General features: G+C 38.8%; 1 protein-coding gene and 2 pseudogenes across 1 annotated transcript; all 3 read right to left on the reverse strand.

Annotated features, from left to right (window-relative positions):
- The window catches only part of LOC137742822 (uncharacterized), a 9,636-nt pseudogene extending 5,352 nt beyond the window's left edge, over positions 1 to 4,284 (reverse strand).
- A 90-nt stretch (positions 4,285 to 4,374) lies between these two features.
- On the reverse strand, positions 4,375 to 7,127 carry LOC148693214 (uncharacterized; annotated as a pseudogene).
- An 8,070-nt stretch (positions 7,128 to 15,197) lies between these two features.
- Positions 15,198 to 18,210, reverse strand: LOC137742821 (uncharacterized). Its single transcript, XM_068482771.2, has one exon. The coding sequence runs from the start codon at positions 18,119 to 18,121 to the stop codon at positions 15,362 to 15,364; it is 2,760 nt and encodes a 919-aa protein (XP_068338872.2). The 5' UTR covers positions 18,122 to 18,210; the 3' UTR covers positions 15,198 to 15,361.
- Positions 18,211 to 19,868: the final 1,658 nt, after the last annotated feature.

Consider the following 19,868-nt stretch of genomic DNA (forward strand, 5'->3'; position numbering starts at 1 on the left):
TAACTCTAATGATCCCAAGAAGAAGAAAATAGAGCACACTCTTAAAGAAAGCTCACAAAACAAACTAATTAGCAAAGTTTTTCTTATTTAGCTCTAGGCTTTGTTTTTCCTTGGATGATATACAATGCTTGGGGACTTGGGTATTTATAGCAAACCAAATGAAAGCTACACCACACACTTAATTAAACTAAGATTATTTGCTACCACACAAAACTCATTAATTTCACCTAATTTTTTCCACTCAACCATATCTAACATTGTAATTGTAAGCAATTACATCATCAAACTAGATATGGACTTGGACTTTAGATTGGGTTGTGGATTACTTATAGTTTTGGGCTTGACATTGATTCTCAACAAAAACCACATGCGAGTGAGGTGGATATCAAAACCAAGGTGATCTCCACATTCATTCTCCAAATGGATCGCCTTGGTGCAACTACAGAAATAGAATCTGAAGACAAATCCCAGCTTTCAAAATGAAGAGGATCGGAATTTTTCCTTATACTTTTAATGCTGCCCTTGATAACACCTACATTCTTTTTGTTTGTTGGAGGCAACTGAAAATTGACAAGAATCTCGCAATCTATGGATTCATTTGTTTGTTGCTGATTGCTTGGGCCCAGATTTCGGCAGCCAACCATGCACTGGCTTCCGTCTGTAGCGTCGTAGATCCCTTCAGCATAAATTTTCACTTCACTTGAGTTCGAAGATTTTTGCAGTTTAGAAAGTACCTTTCCCAACTGATTGAAATTGATGGTTATTTGGTAGCTGACATTGACAGGGATGCTGTGGTAGCTGTAGCTCACAGGAGGTGCAAAGTCTCCACTGCTTGCAGCCTGTAAGTACAGATAACGATAGAGGTAGAAGCTGTCTGCACCGAAGAGAGGGACAGCGCTGCCCCAAGCTACCTCCCTTTTAGAATTTTTGACTTGCATGCCAAATTTCATTTCGGGAGAAAATGCTTTGAGATGTTTGTAGGTATTGCGATGAGCAGCCTTGTTTCTCGGGCACAACTTGATTACCTTGTCAATTTTAGTATATTCATATTTCAAATCTGGATGTGGAAACATTACCATATAATTCTGAGGGCTTTCAAAAGCGATGCTTTCAAAGTAACCCGACGCTGTCTGTCACATCCCGGCCCGGGGCGGACCACTTCCCGGGCCCGCTCCACTACCGTAGCACGATATTGTCCGCTTTGGGCTTACCATTCCCTCACGGTTTTGTTTTTGGGAACTCATGAGCAACTTCCCAGTGGGTCACCCATCATGGGATTGCTCTAGCCCCCTTCTCGCTTAACTTCAGAGTTCCTACAGAACCCGAAGCCAGTGAGCTCTCAAAAAGCCTCGCGCTAAGTAGGGATGGGAATATACATTTAAGGATCACTCCCCTGGGTGATGTGGGATGTTACACTGTCACGTTTTTGCTGCTCCAAATTTGCCCCACGGTGCTACTAGTCTTTCCGATTGTCCATATTGCAGGAAATCTCAAGCTCAACCTTACTGAACAATCACCCACATGAGTACTAATACTGATAGAATCTGTTGCGTTTAAGACTCGACAAGCAACAACATATAACTGATTGTTCTTTGCATCCCATGACCCTTCCCCAAGCAATATTCTATCGGGATAAAAGGACCTCCGATACCAGGAATTTTTACTTTCTGCAAATTCCACTTCAACTCTCAACCTTCGTGTGTTCTCTGAACACTCAATAGCCTTCAACGACATGACATGAGATAACTCAGAAGCTGCAAATGGAGGGCAGTTCTTTGTAGAAAGGCAATGACTTGAATACTTGAGATCAAACTCCTGCCCCTTTACAGTTGAAAGTACCGAACAAAATGTGGCCAATGGAAATGAACTTGAGGGAAAATCACTTCCAGCAGAACAACTATTGTTGCATTTATTTGAAACCAAAGAGTACTCGTAATTTACACGAGGTGTCATCAAAATAGAGACTGTTCTGAAGTACCTTGGATCACTCTCAGAATTCATCGAGCTCTCTAAGGTTCCAGTAATTAAACTAGTAACACTAGTGGAATTCATGACATTATAGAGCTTAAGAACAGCGGGATAATAAAGCCAACGACCATGTCCCAAGTAATTAGAACTTGATCCAACCATGCAAATCTTCCCAGAAGATTCGGACCAGAACCCACTTAGTTTAAAGCTTACCGAACTTGGTCGACGATGAGTTGTGACATTTCCCACATAATAAAACGCACTGCCTCTTTGAAATCGAAGACTTCCTTCAATCTTGAACAAGCCTGGTACGTAGGTTCTTTGAACACTCCAGGGGGTGAACTCAATCCAGTATTCGGACTCGTGATAAGGCTGAAATGATGAGTTTTGACTAAGAATGCCACTTCCACCAGTGTAGTAACCTGTATGGCGCTTGAGAATTCGAGAGCCTACATATCTACTTTGCATTGACTGGGGAACGATTGAATCACAATGATCAGAATAAAAGATGTGATCAAAAGGTGGGGAAGGCGACGAAACTGAATAAGAGAAGTGATCAGAAGGTGGAGGAGAAGATGATGAAATAGAGGCCAAAGAAAAGGCGGCGAAAACAAAGAAGAACATGAGAAGCTTTGGCAATGCGTAACACATCTTCAAAGAGGTGGTAGCATAAGACTATTGGTTCTTTCTGTACACTTGGGAGGAAGATGAACAAGAAGACGACCACAGAGAAATTCAATGTAAAGGTACTGCAATGTTTCGATTGTTTTATGTGCTTACCACATCAAAGTCACTTTCGTGACAGATTCAAAGAGAATGAGGAGTTTATGACAATTTTCAAAGACAAGAAGAACAAACAAAACTCAAGACTGTGAAACCCAAGCTGCATTTTGTTTTTTATGAATGATAAAAGAACAAAAATATGGGGACAAAGGAAAAGGAAAATATCGGAAATGCTAATTGCGCTCCAAAACTAGCTTCTTAGTTCTTAAACTCAATACTTTCATACATGAAAGATTTGAATCAAACTATTTTTAGAGTTGAAATAACAGTTTCTGATATCTATGGTTTGTAAGATCAGCGGTTTGAATCATGAAATTACACGCCATACAGAATGCAACCAAAATTAGAAGCATCTATGTGCCAATTGGAGTTCGAAAAAGGAGCACGTTTGGCCAGCTTAGCAGCGTTCCCGCCTCCTTCCGAGTTCGAACCCCCATTCCAGTATATTAGACTACGTTAGGCCTGTTTGATAACCATTTTGTTTTTAGTTTTTGACTTTCAATTCAATTTAATGCTAGAGGTGGAGAGGAAATACATGGGAGAAGGGATATACAACGATGACGGAATGATAATAGGATAGATGTAGAAGGAACGAATAAGAAAAGGGACACCAAAAGCCGAAAACTATTTCAAGTTGTTTTCACTTTTAAGATTTTATTTACATTCATTCATTTTTATTTATTTCTTTCTCTCACATCACACTCTTGTTTTCTCCTTATACTTTTCTACGTTTTCTTATATTAAAAACTGTAAACGAAAAACAAAAAATTTAAGAAAGATTGTTAAAATTTAAGTCCCTTAAAAACAAAAAACAAAATGTCCCTTTCGTTAAATTTTAAATCTTTCTCTTTAAATAAAGTTGATTTTTATTGTCTCTATATTTAATGCTCCTTAAAAACAAAAAACAAAAAGTCCCTTTCGTTTTCTCCTTATACTTTTCTACGTTTTCTTATATCGAAAACTATAAACGAAAAACGAAGTCGTTATCCAATGAGCCCTTAGAATATTGCTTTGTCAAAAAAGGTTAGATACCAATTATTAGGCCTAAGTGAATTGAACTTTGTAGCAAGCAATCTGAGGAGTGAGGACGTGTGCCCATGTCAATGAAACTAGAGCCTTTGGCCATGCTCGGAGGGTTCTGAGTAAAAGGGTTGCATTGAGGCGGAGACGAACACAAAGAGCTCGGTGCAGGAAGAAAGTTCTTAACCAATGAAGTTACAAGCTCCTTCACTCAATCTTTTTGGTTACGGACAGTTTTGATGATTATTTATAGGAACTTTTGTGTTGTCTAGAATTGCATCAAATCTGCATGTGTAGGTTTTAGATCAGTTGGTTTGAATCTCTTCCCCGTTAACTAGAGTATATTAGAATACCGCTTTGTAAAAGAAACATAAGGTGACAAAAATGAACACTATTTAGAAAGGATGCAAAGAACTCTGTGGAATGCTGCTGGTTCTGCAACTATTCTGCAGATGTCTCACATCCAAAATTTATTCTAAGCACCTCTAAACTTGCGCTTCTCTCCTTCTCCATGTCTTTTACGTTTTTCTCGCTAGTTTTCTTTTTGTTTTCTTATCGAAAATCTCTAGAATGTGTGCGCAAACATGATCAAAAACCTGTGACGAAGCAAATATTGTTTTCTAATCTTATAGAAAAGAAAAATGAAAATGCACACATTATAGCTTACAAGTTCAACATATTACAAACAGAAAGAAAGATAAAAGGAAAAAAGGAAAAAACACTAAAACATGATACATACTCAAAAGTACAGACGAGAGAAGATTAAATTACCCTATGCTAACAGTAGGGACCTTCTCATATTCACCCAACTCTATCAACTTTTTGGGGAGAAAGCAACGACCCCCAAACTACTGCTGCAAGAAAATGACACTAGCAAACACTAAACCCCCAAGAGGAATTATGACATCCCAAGAATCTACTGCAGGGCTTGCATACAGGTACGACTCGTTGAATTGGGGATGAGCAAAGTTGTGAGCCCTGTAAAGATCGTATGCATAAGGCAGTGCTCGAACAAAAGTTGTTCCTATATAGAACGAAATGGATAGAGCATTTTCCTTTGACATGCAGAACATGTTGAGCACAATTTGAGGCAGCAAAAAACCGTCCATAACCAAACCGGAGTAAGATTTGAAGGCAATGCTTAAAATTGAGCGCTCGGCATAGTTGTTCTTCTTCCAAATCTGTTTATGGAGAAGCAAAATGGCGAAAGCCCCTGCAACATATAGTAGTAAGACCACAAAGAGAGTCTTTTTCTCCATGAGCCAGAGCTTGTTGCGATTTCCATTTTTTGATTTTGCTGACCAAGTTAGCTGCAGGAGACGGATTTGCAGCAAGAAAGCTACCATTGTTATCACCCTCACAATTACCTCATTAACTTCAAGCCATCCTCCGGTTCCAAGGAACACATTTTGGCTGTTGGTGCTACTCGTGAATATGGCTTCAAGGTTTAGCATAAGTGGTATCATGTAGCCAAGACTTAGAATTAGTAGCATGAAAATGGAAATGGAGGGAAGAACATCTGGATACTTTTTCACATGGAAGAGTTGTTGCGCCACAAAGAAGCACGCCAGCGTGGTGGACATAAGAACCAATATGATCTCCACATCCATCCTCCAAATGGACCGCCTTTCTTCGATGAGGGTGGCGGAAGTTGAGGTTAAATCCCAAGTTTCAAAATGAAGAGGGTCGGACTTTTTTCGTGTGCTTTTTATGCTGCCCTTGATGAAACCCGAATTCTTGGTTGGATTTGTTGAAGGGAACAGAAAATTGACAGCAATTTCGCAATCTACAGAATCATTTGTTGGCTGCTGACCCCTTGAGGCCAGTATTCTGCAGCCTACCATGCACAGGCTGCCTTCGGTTTCATCATAGATCCCTTCGGCAAAGATCTGCGTTCCAAACTTTGCATCAGATAGCCGGTCGATGCTTATTTTGTAGCTAATATTGTACGCTTTGCTGTGCTTGTAGCTGTATCTCTCAGGAGCTGTAGATTCATCTTCATCTTCAGCGCTTGCAATCCAATACCGATACGCCTGATGAAATTGATCCCCAACAGAAATCGGGACGGAACTGCCCCATGCAACTTGTCCTTCAGAATTCTTAGCTGACATATCAAATCTCATTTCATAAGAAAACGGATCCGCGTACACATTGGTCTTGCCACGAGCGGTCTCCTTTTTCGGGCACAACTTGTTTACGGTGTTGATTTTCGTGTACTCATACTTCGCGCCTGGAATCGGAATCCTTCCATTGTCATCCTCAAGACTTTCGAACGTGATCTTTTCGAAGTAACCCAACTCTGTCACAGTTTTGTTGCTCCAAATCTTCCCCACCATGCTACTGCTGTTTCCGATTGTCCATACAGCTGGAAATCGTAAGCTCAATCTTGTTGAACAATCACCGACGCTAGTATTGTTCCAAGAGCCTGCCGCAACCAAGAATCGACATGCAACAAAAGACAGCTGATTTGTCTCTGCATCCCATGAGCCTTCCCCAGCCAGTGTTGTATTGGGATCGAACCTTCGATACCAGAAGTTGCTGCTGTCTTCAAATTCCACCAGGACTTTCAACCTTCGTGTGTTCTCCGAACATTCAATAAGCTTCAAGAACATAAACCGAGGAAAACTAGACGCAGCAACTGGAGTGCAGTTTTTCGCAGATACGCAACGGCTTGAGTATTTGAGATCAAATGCATGGTATCGCACTTCCCTTGAGAGTACAGAACAAAATCTCTTTATATTCAAGGAACTTGTGGGATTGGAACTATCTGTTCCACCAGAAGTACTGATTGTCTCGGATTTATTTGAAATCAGAGTGTACTGGTAGTTCATGCTAGGAAGCATCAAAATAGAGATTGGTTCGAAATAATCTGCATCATTCTCGGAACTGGTCATGCTCTCCAAGGTTCCGCTAATCAAACTTGTGACATTAGCGGAGTTCGTGAAATTGTGGAGCTTAAGAACAGAATGAATGTGATGCAAATAACTTCGTCCTTGCAAGTAATCATAACCCGAACCAACCATACAAAGCTTCCCAGAAGATTGTGACCAGAACCCACCAAGTGTAACACGTATTGAACTTCTTGGACGAAGAACTGATCGAGATGAGGACCCGTTACTTGTGGTGGAAGTACTTCCCACAAAGTAAAACGCATCTCTCGGAAATATCAAACTCCCTTGAAGCTTGATCAGGCCTTGAACATCAGTTTCTCCAATGCTCTGGATAACGAATTGAACAGAGTTTTCGTTAGGATAATACAATGGGCTAGGACTAAGAACGCCACTGCCACCGCCACGGGTGTAGTAACCTGTGTGGCAGTGTTGGTCGGGCGGTCCTTGCGCGTCTCCTTTCGGGGAAGATGTTAAGAGTTGTTTAGTTAAGTTTAATTATTTTTAAATTAAATAAAAGCTGACTGGCCATGCAGAGACCAAGTCATGCACAATCCCTAGTAAGTAGGAGACGTGGTTGAGCATGTTCACCACTGTTAGGATTGCTTCCGTTGTTTAAGGTTATACTCTCCACGAAATCTGCATAAGATCGTGGGAGAGTTGCTGTCATTTGTTTTGAGTTTTATTCCCTTTAAAACTGTAATCTTCAGATTGATAATTAATGAGAAGAACAGTTCATGTTTTACGAGACTTCTTATAAAAGATAACTAGGGTTCTTGAGTTCTGGTATTATCAAAACCAACATTTGGTATACGAGCCAGTTTTAGAGGTCTCAGAAAGAAACAATGTCGAGTGAAAAGGCAACAGAAAGCTTTGTGCAGCCAGCCATTCCCAAGTTCGATGGTCATTACGACCATTGGAGCATGTTGATGGAAAACTTCTTAAGGTCTAAAGAGTACTTTGACCTTGTGGAAATGGGGTTTGAGATACCTGAAGGTATTTTGACAACGGCACAACAAAAGAAGGTTGATGAACAGAAACTGAAAGATTTAAAGGTAAAGAATTACCTATTCCAGGCGATTGACAGATCCATTCTCGAAACTATTCTCGAGAAGGATACCTCCCACCAAATATGGGAGTCAATGAAGAAGAAGTATCAAGGATCCAGAAAGGTGAAGCGAGCACAGCTTCAAGCTATAAGAAGAGACTTTGAGACTCTTCAAATGAAGAATGGGGAATCTGTGAATGAGTACATTGGAAAGGCTATGTCAATGGCTAACAAGATGAGAATCCATGGTCACAAGATTGAAGATAATGAAGTAGTGGAGAAAATCTTGAGATCAATGGCTCCTAAGTTCGACTACGTGGTCTGCTCAATTGAGGAGTCAAATGACATAGAGGATATGTCAATAGATGAGCTACAAAGTTCTTTACTGGTTCATGAGCAGAAGCTCAACCGAGGAGGCTCCCAGGAGCAAGCTTTGAAGGCTTTCACCTTCACTGAATCTTCAAGTTCAAGAGGAGGAAGAGGACGTGGAAGAGGTGGACGTGGTCGTGGAAGAGGAGGTCGTGGAAATCGAGATGGTGGACGGTTTGGGAATAAAGATGATAGCAAATCATCTTATGTCTCAAAGAAAGAGGATGATCGTCAAGGAAAAGGCAAGGAGCAGTTTGACAAATCACAGATAGAATGTTACAGATGTGGTAACTATGGACACTACAGAAATGAGTGTTACACCAAGCTTCCTAAGGAGAAGGGAGAGAAGTCAAATTTTATTGAGACAAAGGAGGAAGAAACGCTGCTGATGGCATTTCATGTTGCGGAGGACTTTGACCAAGAGACTTGGTATATGGATACTGGGTGTAGCAATCACATGAGCGGGTGTAAAGCATCCTTTGTTAACCTGGATGAAAGTTTTCGTACTACTGTGAGTTTTGGGGACAAGTCAACAGTGAACGTGATGGGAAAAGGAGATATTCAAATCAGGACCAAAAATGACTTCATTGAGACAATTTCAAATGTCTTTTTCATTCCTGATTTGAAGACAAATCTTCTAAGCACTGGACAGCTTCAAGATAAAGGATATAGGATCACTATATTTAAAGGAGAATGCGAAATATATGATCCAAAGAGAGGCTCTATTGCTGTGGTAAAAATGTCACCAAACAGGTTGTTCCCGTTGAAGCTTAAGAGTGTGAATGCTTGCTTGATTGCCAAAGAAGATGATGAAACATGGCTGTGGCATCATAGGTTTGGTCATTTGCATTTTAATGGCTTAAGAACTCTCTACCAGAAGAAGATGGTGACAGGCTTGCCAAAAATCACAAATCTAACCAAGGTTTGTGAGGAGTGTGTCATAGCAAAGCAGCCTAGAGAAGCATTCCCAACTGGAAAAGCAACGAGAGCTCACTCAGTTTTGGAATTGGTCCACTCGGACTTATGTGGACCAATTAATCCAAGTTCGAATGGAGGAAAAAGGTACTTTATTTCTTTTATTGATGATTACAGTAGAAAAACATGGGTTTATTTCTTGCATGAGAAGTCAGAGGCATTTGATGCATTCAAGAGTTTCAAGGCTCTTGTTGAGAATGAATCTGAAAAGAAAATCAAGTGTTTGCGCACTGACCGTGGAGGAGAGTTTTGTTCGAAAGAGTTTGAAGATTTGTGTGAGAAAAATGGAATAAAAAGGCAGCTCACTGCAGCTTATACACCGCAGCAAAATGGGGTCTCGGAGAGGAAAAATAGAACCATACTCAACATGGTTCGAACCCTTCTAGCAAAGGGAGAAGTTCCAAAACAGTTTTGGCCTGAAGCAGTTCTTTGGGCAGTCCATATTCTTAACAGAAGTCCCACGTTTTCTGTTAAAAATATGACACCCCAAGAGGCTTGGAATGGGAGAAAGCCCTCTGTGGATCATTTCAAGGTGTTTGGGTGCATAGCATATGCACACATTCCAGATGATAGAAGAAAGAAACTGGATAACAAGGGTGAAAAATGTGTGTTTCTTGGTGTAAGCGATGTGTCTAAAGCTTATAGGTTGTACAATCCTAAAACTGAGAAGATCATTATCAGTCGGGATGTAGTATTTGATGAGAATACAACATGGAGATGGTCTGAAGACATGAAGAACAACCAACAGATACAAGTTGATGATGACTCTGATGAAGAAACCATCACGGCCCAAACCCCACTTCAAACTGAAGTAGTACCACATCAAGTTGAAGAAGTGAGATATAACTTAAGGGGTGAAGGTTCAAGGAAGAGGCCAGCTTGGATGATGGATTATGATTCAAGCTACACTAGCTCAGATGATGACAGTGTTCATTTTGCGCTATTTGTAGATAGTGATCCAATCACTTTTGAAGAGGCTTCAAAAGAGATAAAGTGGAAGGCTGCAATGGATAGTGAACTAAGATCCATTGAAAAGAACAACACATGGGAGTTGACAGTTTTGCCAAAGGGACATAAGACCATTGGTGTAAAATGGGTATTTCGAACAAAGGTCAATGAGAAAGGAGAAGTAGATAAGCACAAGGCTCGTTTGGTGGTAAAGGGATACAAGCAAAAACATGGCATTGATTACAAGGAAGTGTTTGCTCCCGTGGCTAAGCAAGATTCAATCAGGTTAGTTATTTCACTAGCTGCTAAACATTCATGGTTGATATATCAATTGGATGTAAAATCAGCGTTCTTGCATGGAGAATTGCATGAGGAGGTGTACGTCGATCAGCCACAAGGTTATGAGAAGAAGGGAGAAGAAGGAAAGGTGTATAAACTGAAGAATGCGCTTTATGGACTGAAACAAGCGCCTCGTGCCTGGTATAGTCGAATTGATGCTCACCTTGGAAAGCTAGGGTTTCAAAAATGTCCCTATGATCATTCACTTTATGTTAAAGGTGAGATTGGAGGAGATATGTTAATCCTTTGCTTGTATGTAGATGATTTAATATATACTAGCAATAAAGCTGAAATGATAGAAGACTTTAAGAATTCTATGATGAAGGAATTTGAGATGACTGATCTCGGATTAATGAGTTATTTCCTGGGAGTTGAGGTGATTCAGAAGGATGCTGGAAAATTTATTTGTCAAAGGAAATATGCACTAGAAGTTCTTGAGAAGTTTAAAATGGCTGATTGCAAGGAGATTGGAACACCATTAGAGCCTGGATTAAAGCTAAGCAAGGATGTAAATGGAGCAGCAGTAGACAGTTCCTTATACAAGCAACTCGTGGGAAGTCTCATGTACTTGACTTTCACACGACCTGATTTAATGTATGGAGTAAGTGTCATTAGCAGATATATGGAAAGACCAACTGAGATGCATATGAATGCAGCAAGACGGATCCTGAGATATGTAAAGGGAACAAGTGATTATGGAGTACTCTACAAAAGTCAAGGAGGTTCAGATTTTGTCGGATTCACCGATAGTGACTATGCAGGAGACATTGATGACCGGAAGAGCACTTCAGGACATGCTTTTATTCTGAATTCTGGAGCAGTTGCATGGTCTTCAAAGAAACAACAAATCGTAACTTTATCCACTACTGAGGCAGAGTTCGTAGCAGCGACTTCTAGTGCATGCCAAGCTATTTGGTTGAGAAGAATGCTTGAAGCACTCGGTGAAAAACAAGAGGGTTCAACAACCATTTTCTGTGATAATATTTCTGCTATAAAGTTATCCAGAAACCCTGTATTGCATGGAAGAAGTAAGCATATTGATGTTCGTTTTCATTTTCTGCGAAATCTGTGCAATGATGGTATAATTGAGCTCGAGTATTGCAAGAGTGGAGACCAGTTGGCGGATATACTTACAAAGTCACTCAAACAGCCCCAGTTCGAGAAATTGAGGAAGTTACTTGGAGTGCTTTCACTCAAAAATCTCGAGGAACAGTGGGCAGAAAAATCAAGCAGGATGCATGAAGGTTAAATGAGCTGATGATGAGTTTGTGTTGGAAACCAAAACCCTAAACTGTTTTTAGTAGAAATCAGTTTAAGGGAGGGTGTTAAGAGTTGTTTAGTTAAGTTTAATTATTTTTAAATTAAATAAAAGCTGACTGGCCATGCAGAGACCAAGTCATGCACAATCCCTAGTAAGTAGGAGACGTGGTTGAGCATGTTCACCACTGTTAGGATTGCTTCCGTTGTTTAAGGTTATACTCTCCACGAAATCTGCATAAGATCGTGGGAGAGTTGCTGTCATTTGTTTTGAGTTTTATTCCCTTTAAAACTGTAATCTTCAAATTGATAATTAATGAGAAGAACAGTTCATGTTTTACAAGACTTCTTATAAAAGATAACTAGGGTTCTTGAGTTCTGGTATTATCAAAACCAACAGAAGACTGGGGAACAAATGAGGCACAGTGATCAGGGTAAGCTGTATGGAGATCGAATTTAGAAGAGGCTGCAGAAGAGGTGGCGAAGAAAAGAAAGAAGAACATAAGAAAGACAGCCATGGATTCTTTGGTCATGGACTAAATGAGTGGATTTGGAGAAAGACGATGAGGAACAAGAACGAAAGGGGATGCGATTGGTATATCTGATCGATGTGGAAATAGTGTGAAGATATTACTAGTAGGACTAATGTGACCGTCACATGAGATGGTACATTATGTGTCCTTATATAAATAGTGGAATATGTGTGTTAAAAGGTTAATAACTTAAAAACTAAAATTTTTCACCATTTACATACAAACACGTAGTATATTATCCATGTTCCTGTCACAATTAAAAATTTCTTGCGAGTGTGGGTCTGTTTGCTGTTTCTAATGTAGTTTGTTGAGAAACTGGAGGCCAAACAGCTGGCTTTTCGATTTCTGTCAATTTAGTTGCCCAAAAGTCTTCTCGTTGTAACCTTTCCTACAATAATACCAGAAATAAAGTTGAAGCATCACCCTGATCTATGAAACCATTTAGCAATGAAGATCCAACTCTTTATAAATCCTTGCAAAATTCTTTTAACTTTTTGATTCATATCCTTCTTATGTTCTTCGTTATAACATATTAGCTGACGAAAAAATTGCCATAAAAAAGAAGAAATAAATCAAAATTATGACCAAATTATTTCAATTTGCGATCAAAATTATATTTTACGTTGACGTTTGTTTATCATTTTTTATCCAATCAATTGTTGTTAGCCTTCATTGACTTGGAAAATGTAGCATTGCAAGACTTCCAAGTCTGTCTCATGAGTCATGACGATAAGACGATGTTGAAATTTAGCTTTTAATTGGTAGAGAGGGACCAATTTAAAAGGAAGGACTCGGTAAGGAGACAAAGCTGTAACTCCACTAAGTCAAGGTCAACCTACACTTGGAAAAATGAACCAAACCAAAGAACAAAATAAAGCAAGAACAGGAGGAAAAGGATACGGATGATCTATGATGGATAGTTTAGATTACGGAATTTTTAGGATTTTCAAGATTGGATCGATAGAAAATTACTTGCGAGCTATCAGTCCACTAATACTTCTCTTATTTATCACAAAACAGGTTCTAAATTAGCTTTTCATTTTCCAGATCGATGAGAAAACAAGAAAACTTGTTGTGTTGTGCACACCCCATATGTCATCATAATTCACAGGGAGCATGAACTTCAACTTGAGAACATATAATTTCACCATGGCAATAATCTCAATTAAGACTAAGACCTACCAAAATTCATATTAATAGATTCGTGGGTTTACTATATATAATGAGTCTTCGTCAATCCAAAGTGCATGTATCCCACCACAAAAGTGAATAAGAATAAAAAAGAATAAAAACTTTCAGGGTTAGCTCAAGTGATCAAGTGAGGAGAAATAATGGAGTAATCATTTCACAGTAGAGAACTCAAAGATGAGTGGCACAATCAATTAGAATAAGTTAAAGGCCTTATTTCGAAGTAAGAGATATAGGTCGGAATCAAAACCCAATAAAAAACATGTCCAAAGCGCATGCCAACACGTATTTGGTTTCAGAATTAATATTCGTGGTCACTTTTAAAAACTGTCAGTATAAGAAATAATGTAGTACCAATGTTTAATTTGTACCATGTTTTTGTACAATATTTTCATACCATCTTAGGTGACATTTGATGTGGACAGCTATATCATTTAAATTAATTAGATTTTTAAATTTAATTCATTATTTAATAAACTAATAATTAAGAAAAACTAGTGAATTAAATGATAATTGTGGTATACGAGAAGTCTTTCTCCTTCATTTCCTTGGGTTTTGCAAATTTTTCAAATGATATGGTTGTCCATATCAGATGCCACCTAAGGTGGTATAGAAATGTAGTATAAAAATATGGTATGGATAACATTACTCTTTAAACTAAATTCACAAACCAAATGATGTAAGTTACAAATGATTAGATTATTAATTAAGTATCGATTAACTTGCTTATTTTTTTATTGGTGACACGATATTTGGTATGCAAATATGGTCTCATTATCCTTAAGAAATAGTCAATGTTTAGTTTAAAAAATAGTCAATTTAAGAAAGTGTAGTACTTGTGTTCAGTTTAAGAAATAGTCAATGTTCAATGCAAGAAATAGTTATAGAGTGTTGAGTTTAATAAATAATGATGGTACCAATGTTCAGTTTTTAGAAATAGCCATTGTTTAGTTTAAGAAATAGTATAGTATCCGCATTCAGTTTAAGAAATAATGTAGTACTCATATTCAGTTTTAGAAAAAGTCAGTTTAAAAAATATATGTGTTCAGTTTAAGAAAGATTGTTAAAATTTAAGTCCCTTAAAAACTAAAAACTAAAAGTCCCTTTCGTTAAAGTTTAAATCTTTCTCATTAAATAAAGTTGATTTTTATTGTCTCTATATATAATCCTTCTTAAAAACAAAAAACAAAACGTCCCTTTCGTTTTCTCCTTATACTTTTTTACGTTTTCTTATATTGAAAACTATAAACGAAAAACGAAGTCGTTATCCAATGAGCCCTTAGAATATTGCTTTGTCCAAAAAGGTTAGATACCAATTATTAGGCCTAAGTGAATTGAACTTTGTAGGAAGCAATCTGAGGGGTGAGGACGTGTGCCCATGTCAATGAAACTAGAGCCTTTGGCCATGCTCGGAGGGTTCTGAGTAAAAGGGTTGCATTTTGGCGGAGACGAACACAAAGAGCTCGGTGCAGGAAGAAAGTTCTTAACCAATGAAGTTACAAGCTCCTTCACTCAATCTTTTTGGTTACGGACAGTTTTGATGATTATATATAGGAACTTTTGTGTTGTCTAAAATTGCATCAAATCTGCATATGTAGGTTTGAGATCAGTTGGTTTGAATCTCTTCCCCGTTAACTAGAGTATATTAGAATACCGCTTTGTAAAAGAAAAATAAGGTGACAAAAATGAACACTATTCAGAAAGGATGCAAAGAACTCTGTGGAATGCTGATGTCTCACATCCAAAATTTATTCTAAGCACCTCTAAACTTGCGCTTCTCTCTTTCTCCATGTCTTTCACGTTTTTCTCGCTAGTTTTGTTTTTGTTTTCTTATCGAAAATCTCTAGAATGTGTGCGCAAACATGATCAAAAACCTGTGACGAAGCAAATATTGTTTTCTAATCTTATAGAAAAGAAAAATGAAAATGCACACATTATAGCTTACAAGTTCAACATATTACAAACAGAAAGAAAGATAAAAGGAAAAAAGGAAAAAACACTAAAACATGATACATACTCAAAAGTACAGACGAGAGAAGATTAAATTACCCTATGCTAACAGTAGGGACCTTCTCATATTCACCCAACTCTATCAACTTTTTGGGGAGAAAGCAACGACCCCCAAACTTCTGCTGCAAGAAAATGACACCAGCAAACACTAAACCCCCAAAAGGAATTATGACATCCCAAGAAGTGGAGTAAAAATCTACTGCAGGGCTTGCATACAGGTACGACTCGTTGAATTGGGGATGAGCAAAGTTGTGAGCCCTGTAAAGATCGTATGCATGTGGCAGCGCTCGAACAAAAGTCATTCCTACGTAGAACGAAATGGATAGAGCATTTTCCTTTGACTTGCAGAACATGTTGAGCACCATTTGAGGCAGCAAAAAACCGTCCATAACCAAACCGGAGTAAGATTTGAAGGCAATGCTTAAAATTGAGCGCTCGGCGTAGTTGCTCTTCTTCCAAATCTGTTTATGGAGAAGCAAAATGGCGAAAGTCCCTCCAACATATAGTAGTAAGACCACAAAGAGAGTCTTTTTCTCCATGAGCCAGAGCTTGTTGCGATTTCCATTTTTTGATCTTGCTGACCAAGTTAGCTGCAGAAGACGGATTTGCAGCCAGAAAGCTACCAGTACCATTGTTATCACCCTCACAATTACCTCATTAACTTCAAGCCATCCTCCGGTTCCAAGGAACACATTTTGGCGGTTGGTGCTACTCGTGAATATGGCTTCAAAGTTTAGCATAAGTGGTATCATGTAGCCAAGACTTAGAATTAGTAGCATGAAAATGGAAATGGAGGGAAGAACATCTGGATACTTTTTCACATGGAAGAGTTGTCGCGCCGCAAAGAAGCACGTCAGCGTGGTGGATATAAAAACCAATATGATCTCCACATCCATCCTCCAAATGGACCGCCTTTCTTCGAAGAGGGTGACGGAAGTTGAGGTTAAATCCCAAGTTTCAAAATGAAGAGGGTCGGACTTTTTTCGTGTGCTTTTTATGCTGCCCTTGATGAAACCCGAATTCTTGGTTGGATTTGTTGAAGGGAACAGAAAATTGACAGCAATTTCGCAATCTACAGAATCATTTGTTGGCTGCTGACCCTTTGAGGCCAGTATTCTGCAGCCTACCATGCACAGGCTGCCTTCGGTTTCATCATAGATCCCTTCGGCAAAGATCTGCGTTTCGTTTAAAACTGATGTATTTCCAAACTTTGCATCAGATAGCCGGTCGATGCTTATTTTGTAGCTAATATTGTACGCTTTGCTGTGGTTATAGCTGTATCTCTCAGGAGCGGTAGATTCGTCTTCATCTTCAGCGCTTGCAATCGAATACCGATACGCCTGATGAAATTGATCCCCAACAGAAATCGGGACGGAACTGCCCCATGCAACTTGTCCTTCAGAATTCTTAGCTGACATACCAAATCTCATTTCATAAGAAAACGGATCCGCGTACACATTGGTCTTGCCACGAGCGGTCTCCTTTTTTGGGCACAACTTGTTTACGGTGTTGATTTTCGTGTACTCATACTTCGCGCCGGGAATCGAAATCCTTCCATTGCCATCCTCAAGACTTTCGAACGTGATCTTTTCGAAGTAACCCAACTCTGTCACAGTTTTGTTACTCCAAATCTTCCCCACCATGCTACTACTGTTTCCGATTGTCCATACAGCTGGAAATCGCAAGCTCAATCTTGTTGAACAATCACCGACGCTAGTATTGTTCCAAGAGCCTGCCGCAACCAAGAATCGACATGCAACAAAAGACAGCTGATTTGTCTCTGCATCCCATGAGCCTTCCCCAGCCAGTGTTGTATTGGGATCGAACCTTCGATACCAGAAGTTGCTGCTGTCTTCAAATTCCACCAGGACTTTCAACCTTCGTGTGTTCTCCGAACATTCAATAAGCTTCAAGAACATAAACCGAGGAAAACTAGACGCAGCAACTGGGGTGCAGTTTTTCGCAGATACGCAACGGCTTGAGTATTTGAGATCAAATGCATGGTATCGCACTTCCCTTGAGAGTACAGAACAAAATCTCTTTATATTCAAGGAACTTGTGGGATTGGAACTATCTGTTCCACCAGAAGTACTGATGGTCTCGGATTTATTTGAAATCAGAGTGTACTGGTAGTTCATGCTAGGAAGCATCAAAATAGAGATTGGTTCGAAATAATCTGCATCATTCTCGGAACTGGTTATCCTCTCCAAGGTTCCGCTAATCAAACTTGTGACATTAGCGGAGTTCGTGAAATTGTGGAGCTTAAGAACAGAATGAATCTGATGCAAATAACTTCGTCCTTGCAAGTAATCATAACCCGAACCAACCATACAAAGCTTTCCGGAAGATTGTGACCAGAACCCACCAAGTGTAACACGTATTGATCTTCTTGGACGAAGAACTGATCGAGATGAGGACCCGTTACTTGTGGTGTAAGTACTTCCCACAAAGTAAAACGCATCTCTCGGAAATATCAAACTCCCTTGAAGCTTGATCAGGCCTTGAACATCAGTTTCTCCAATGCTCTGGATAACGAATTGAACAGAGTTTTCGTTAGGATAATACAATGGGCTAGGACTAAGAACTCCACTGCCACCGCCACGGGTGTAGTAACCTGTGTGGTAGTGTTGGTCGGGCGGTCCTTGCGCGTCTCCTTTCGGGGAAGACTGGGGAACAAATGAGGCACAGTGATCAGGGTAAGCTTTTTGGAGATCGAATTTAGAAGAGGCTGCAGAAGAGGTGGCGAAGAAAAGAAAGAAGAACATAAGAAAGACAGCCATGGATTCTTTGGTCATGGACTAAATGAGTGGATTTGGAGAAAGACGATGAGGAACAAGAACGAAAGGGGATGCGATTGGTATATCTGATCGATGTGGAAATAGTGTGAGGATATTACTAGTAGGACTAATGTGACCGTCACACGAGATGGTACATTATGTGTCCTTATATAAATAGTAGAATATGTGTGTTAAAAGGTTAATAACTTAAAAACTAAAAATTTTCACCATTTACATAAAAACACGTAGTATATCATCCATATTCCTGTCACAATTAAAAATTTCTTGCGAGTGTGGGTCTGTTTGCTGTTTCTAATGTAGTTTGTTGGGAAACTGGAGGCCAAACTGCTGGCTTTTCGATTTCTGTCAATTTAGTTGCCCAAAAGTCTTCTCGTTGTAACCTTTCCTACAATAATACCAGAAATAAAGTTGAAGCATCACCCTGATCTATGAAACCATTTAGCAATGAAGATCCAACTCTTTATAAATCCTTGCAAAATTCTTTTAACTTTTTGATTCATATCCTTCTTATGTTCTTCGTTATAACATATTAGCTGACGAAAAAATTGCCATAAAAAAGAAGAAATAAATCAAAATTATGACCAAATTATTTCAATTTGCGATCAAAATTATATTTTACGTTGACGTTTGTTTATCATTTTTTATCCAATCAATTGTTGTTAGCCTTCATTGACTTGGAAAATGTAGCATTGCAAGACTTCCAAGTCTGTCTCATGAGTCATGACGATAAGACGATGTTGACATTTAGCTTTTAATTGGTAGAGAGGGACCAATTTAAAAGGAAGGACTCGGTAAGGAGACAAAGCTGTAACTCCACTAAGTCAAGGTCAACCTACATTTGGAAAAATGAACCAAACCAAAGAACAAAATAAAGCAAGAACAGGAGGAAAAGGATACGGATGATCTATGATGGATAGTTTAGATTACGGAATTTTTAGGATTTTCAAGATTGGATCGATAGAAAATTACTTGCGAGCTATCAGTCCACTAATACTTCTCTTATTATCACAAAACAGGTTCTAAATTAGCTTTTCATTTTCCAGATCGATGAGAAAACAAGAAAACTTGTTGTGTTGTGCACACCCCATATGTCATCATAATTCACAGGGAGCATGAACTTCAACTTGAGAACATATAATTTCACCATGGCAATAATCTCAATTAAGACTAAGACCTACCAAAATTCATATTAATAGATTCGTGGGTTTACTATATAAAATGAGTCTTCGTCAATCCAAAGTGCATGTATCCCACCACAAAAGTGAATAAGAATAAAAACTTTCAGGGTTAGCTCAAGTGATCAAGTGACGAGAAATAATGGAGTAATCATTTCACAGTAGAGAACTCAAAGATGAGAGGCACAATCAATTAGAATAAGTTAAAGGCCTTATTTCGAAGTAAGAGATATAGGTCGGAATCAAAACCCAATAAAAAACATGTCCAAAGCGCATGCCAACACGTATTTGGTTCCAGAATTAATATTCGTGGTCACTTTTAAAAACTGTCAGTATAAGAAATAATGTAGTACCAATGTTTAATTTGTACCATGTTTTTGTACAATATTTTCATACCATCTTAGGTGACATTTGATGTGAACAGCTATATCATTTAAATTAATTAGATTTTTAAATTTAATTCATTATTTAATAAACTAATAATTAAGAAAAACTAGTGAATTAAATGATAATTGTGGTATACAAGAAGTCTTTCTCCTTCATTTCCTTGGGTTTTGCAAATTTTTCAA

This window comes from Pyrus communis, chromosome 11 (genome assembly GCF_041283825.1).
Source record: "Pyrus communis isolate YQ-2024b chromosome 11, ASM4128382v1, whole genome shotgun sequence".
In the NCBI taxonomy this organism is placed as follows: Eukaryota; Viridiplantae; Streptophyta; class Magnoliopsida; order Rosales; family Rosaceae; genus Pyrus; species Pyrus communis.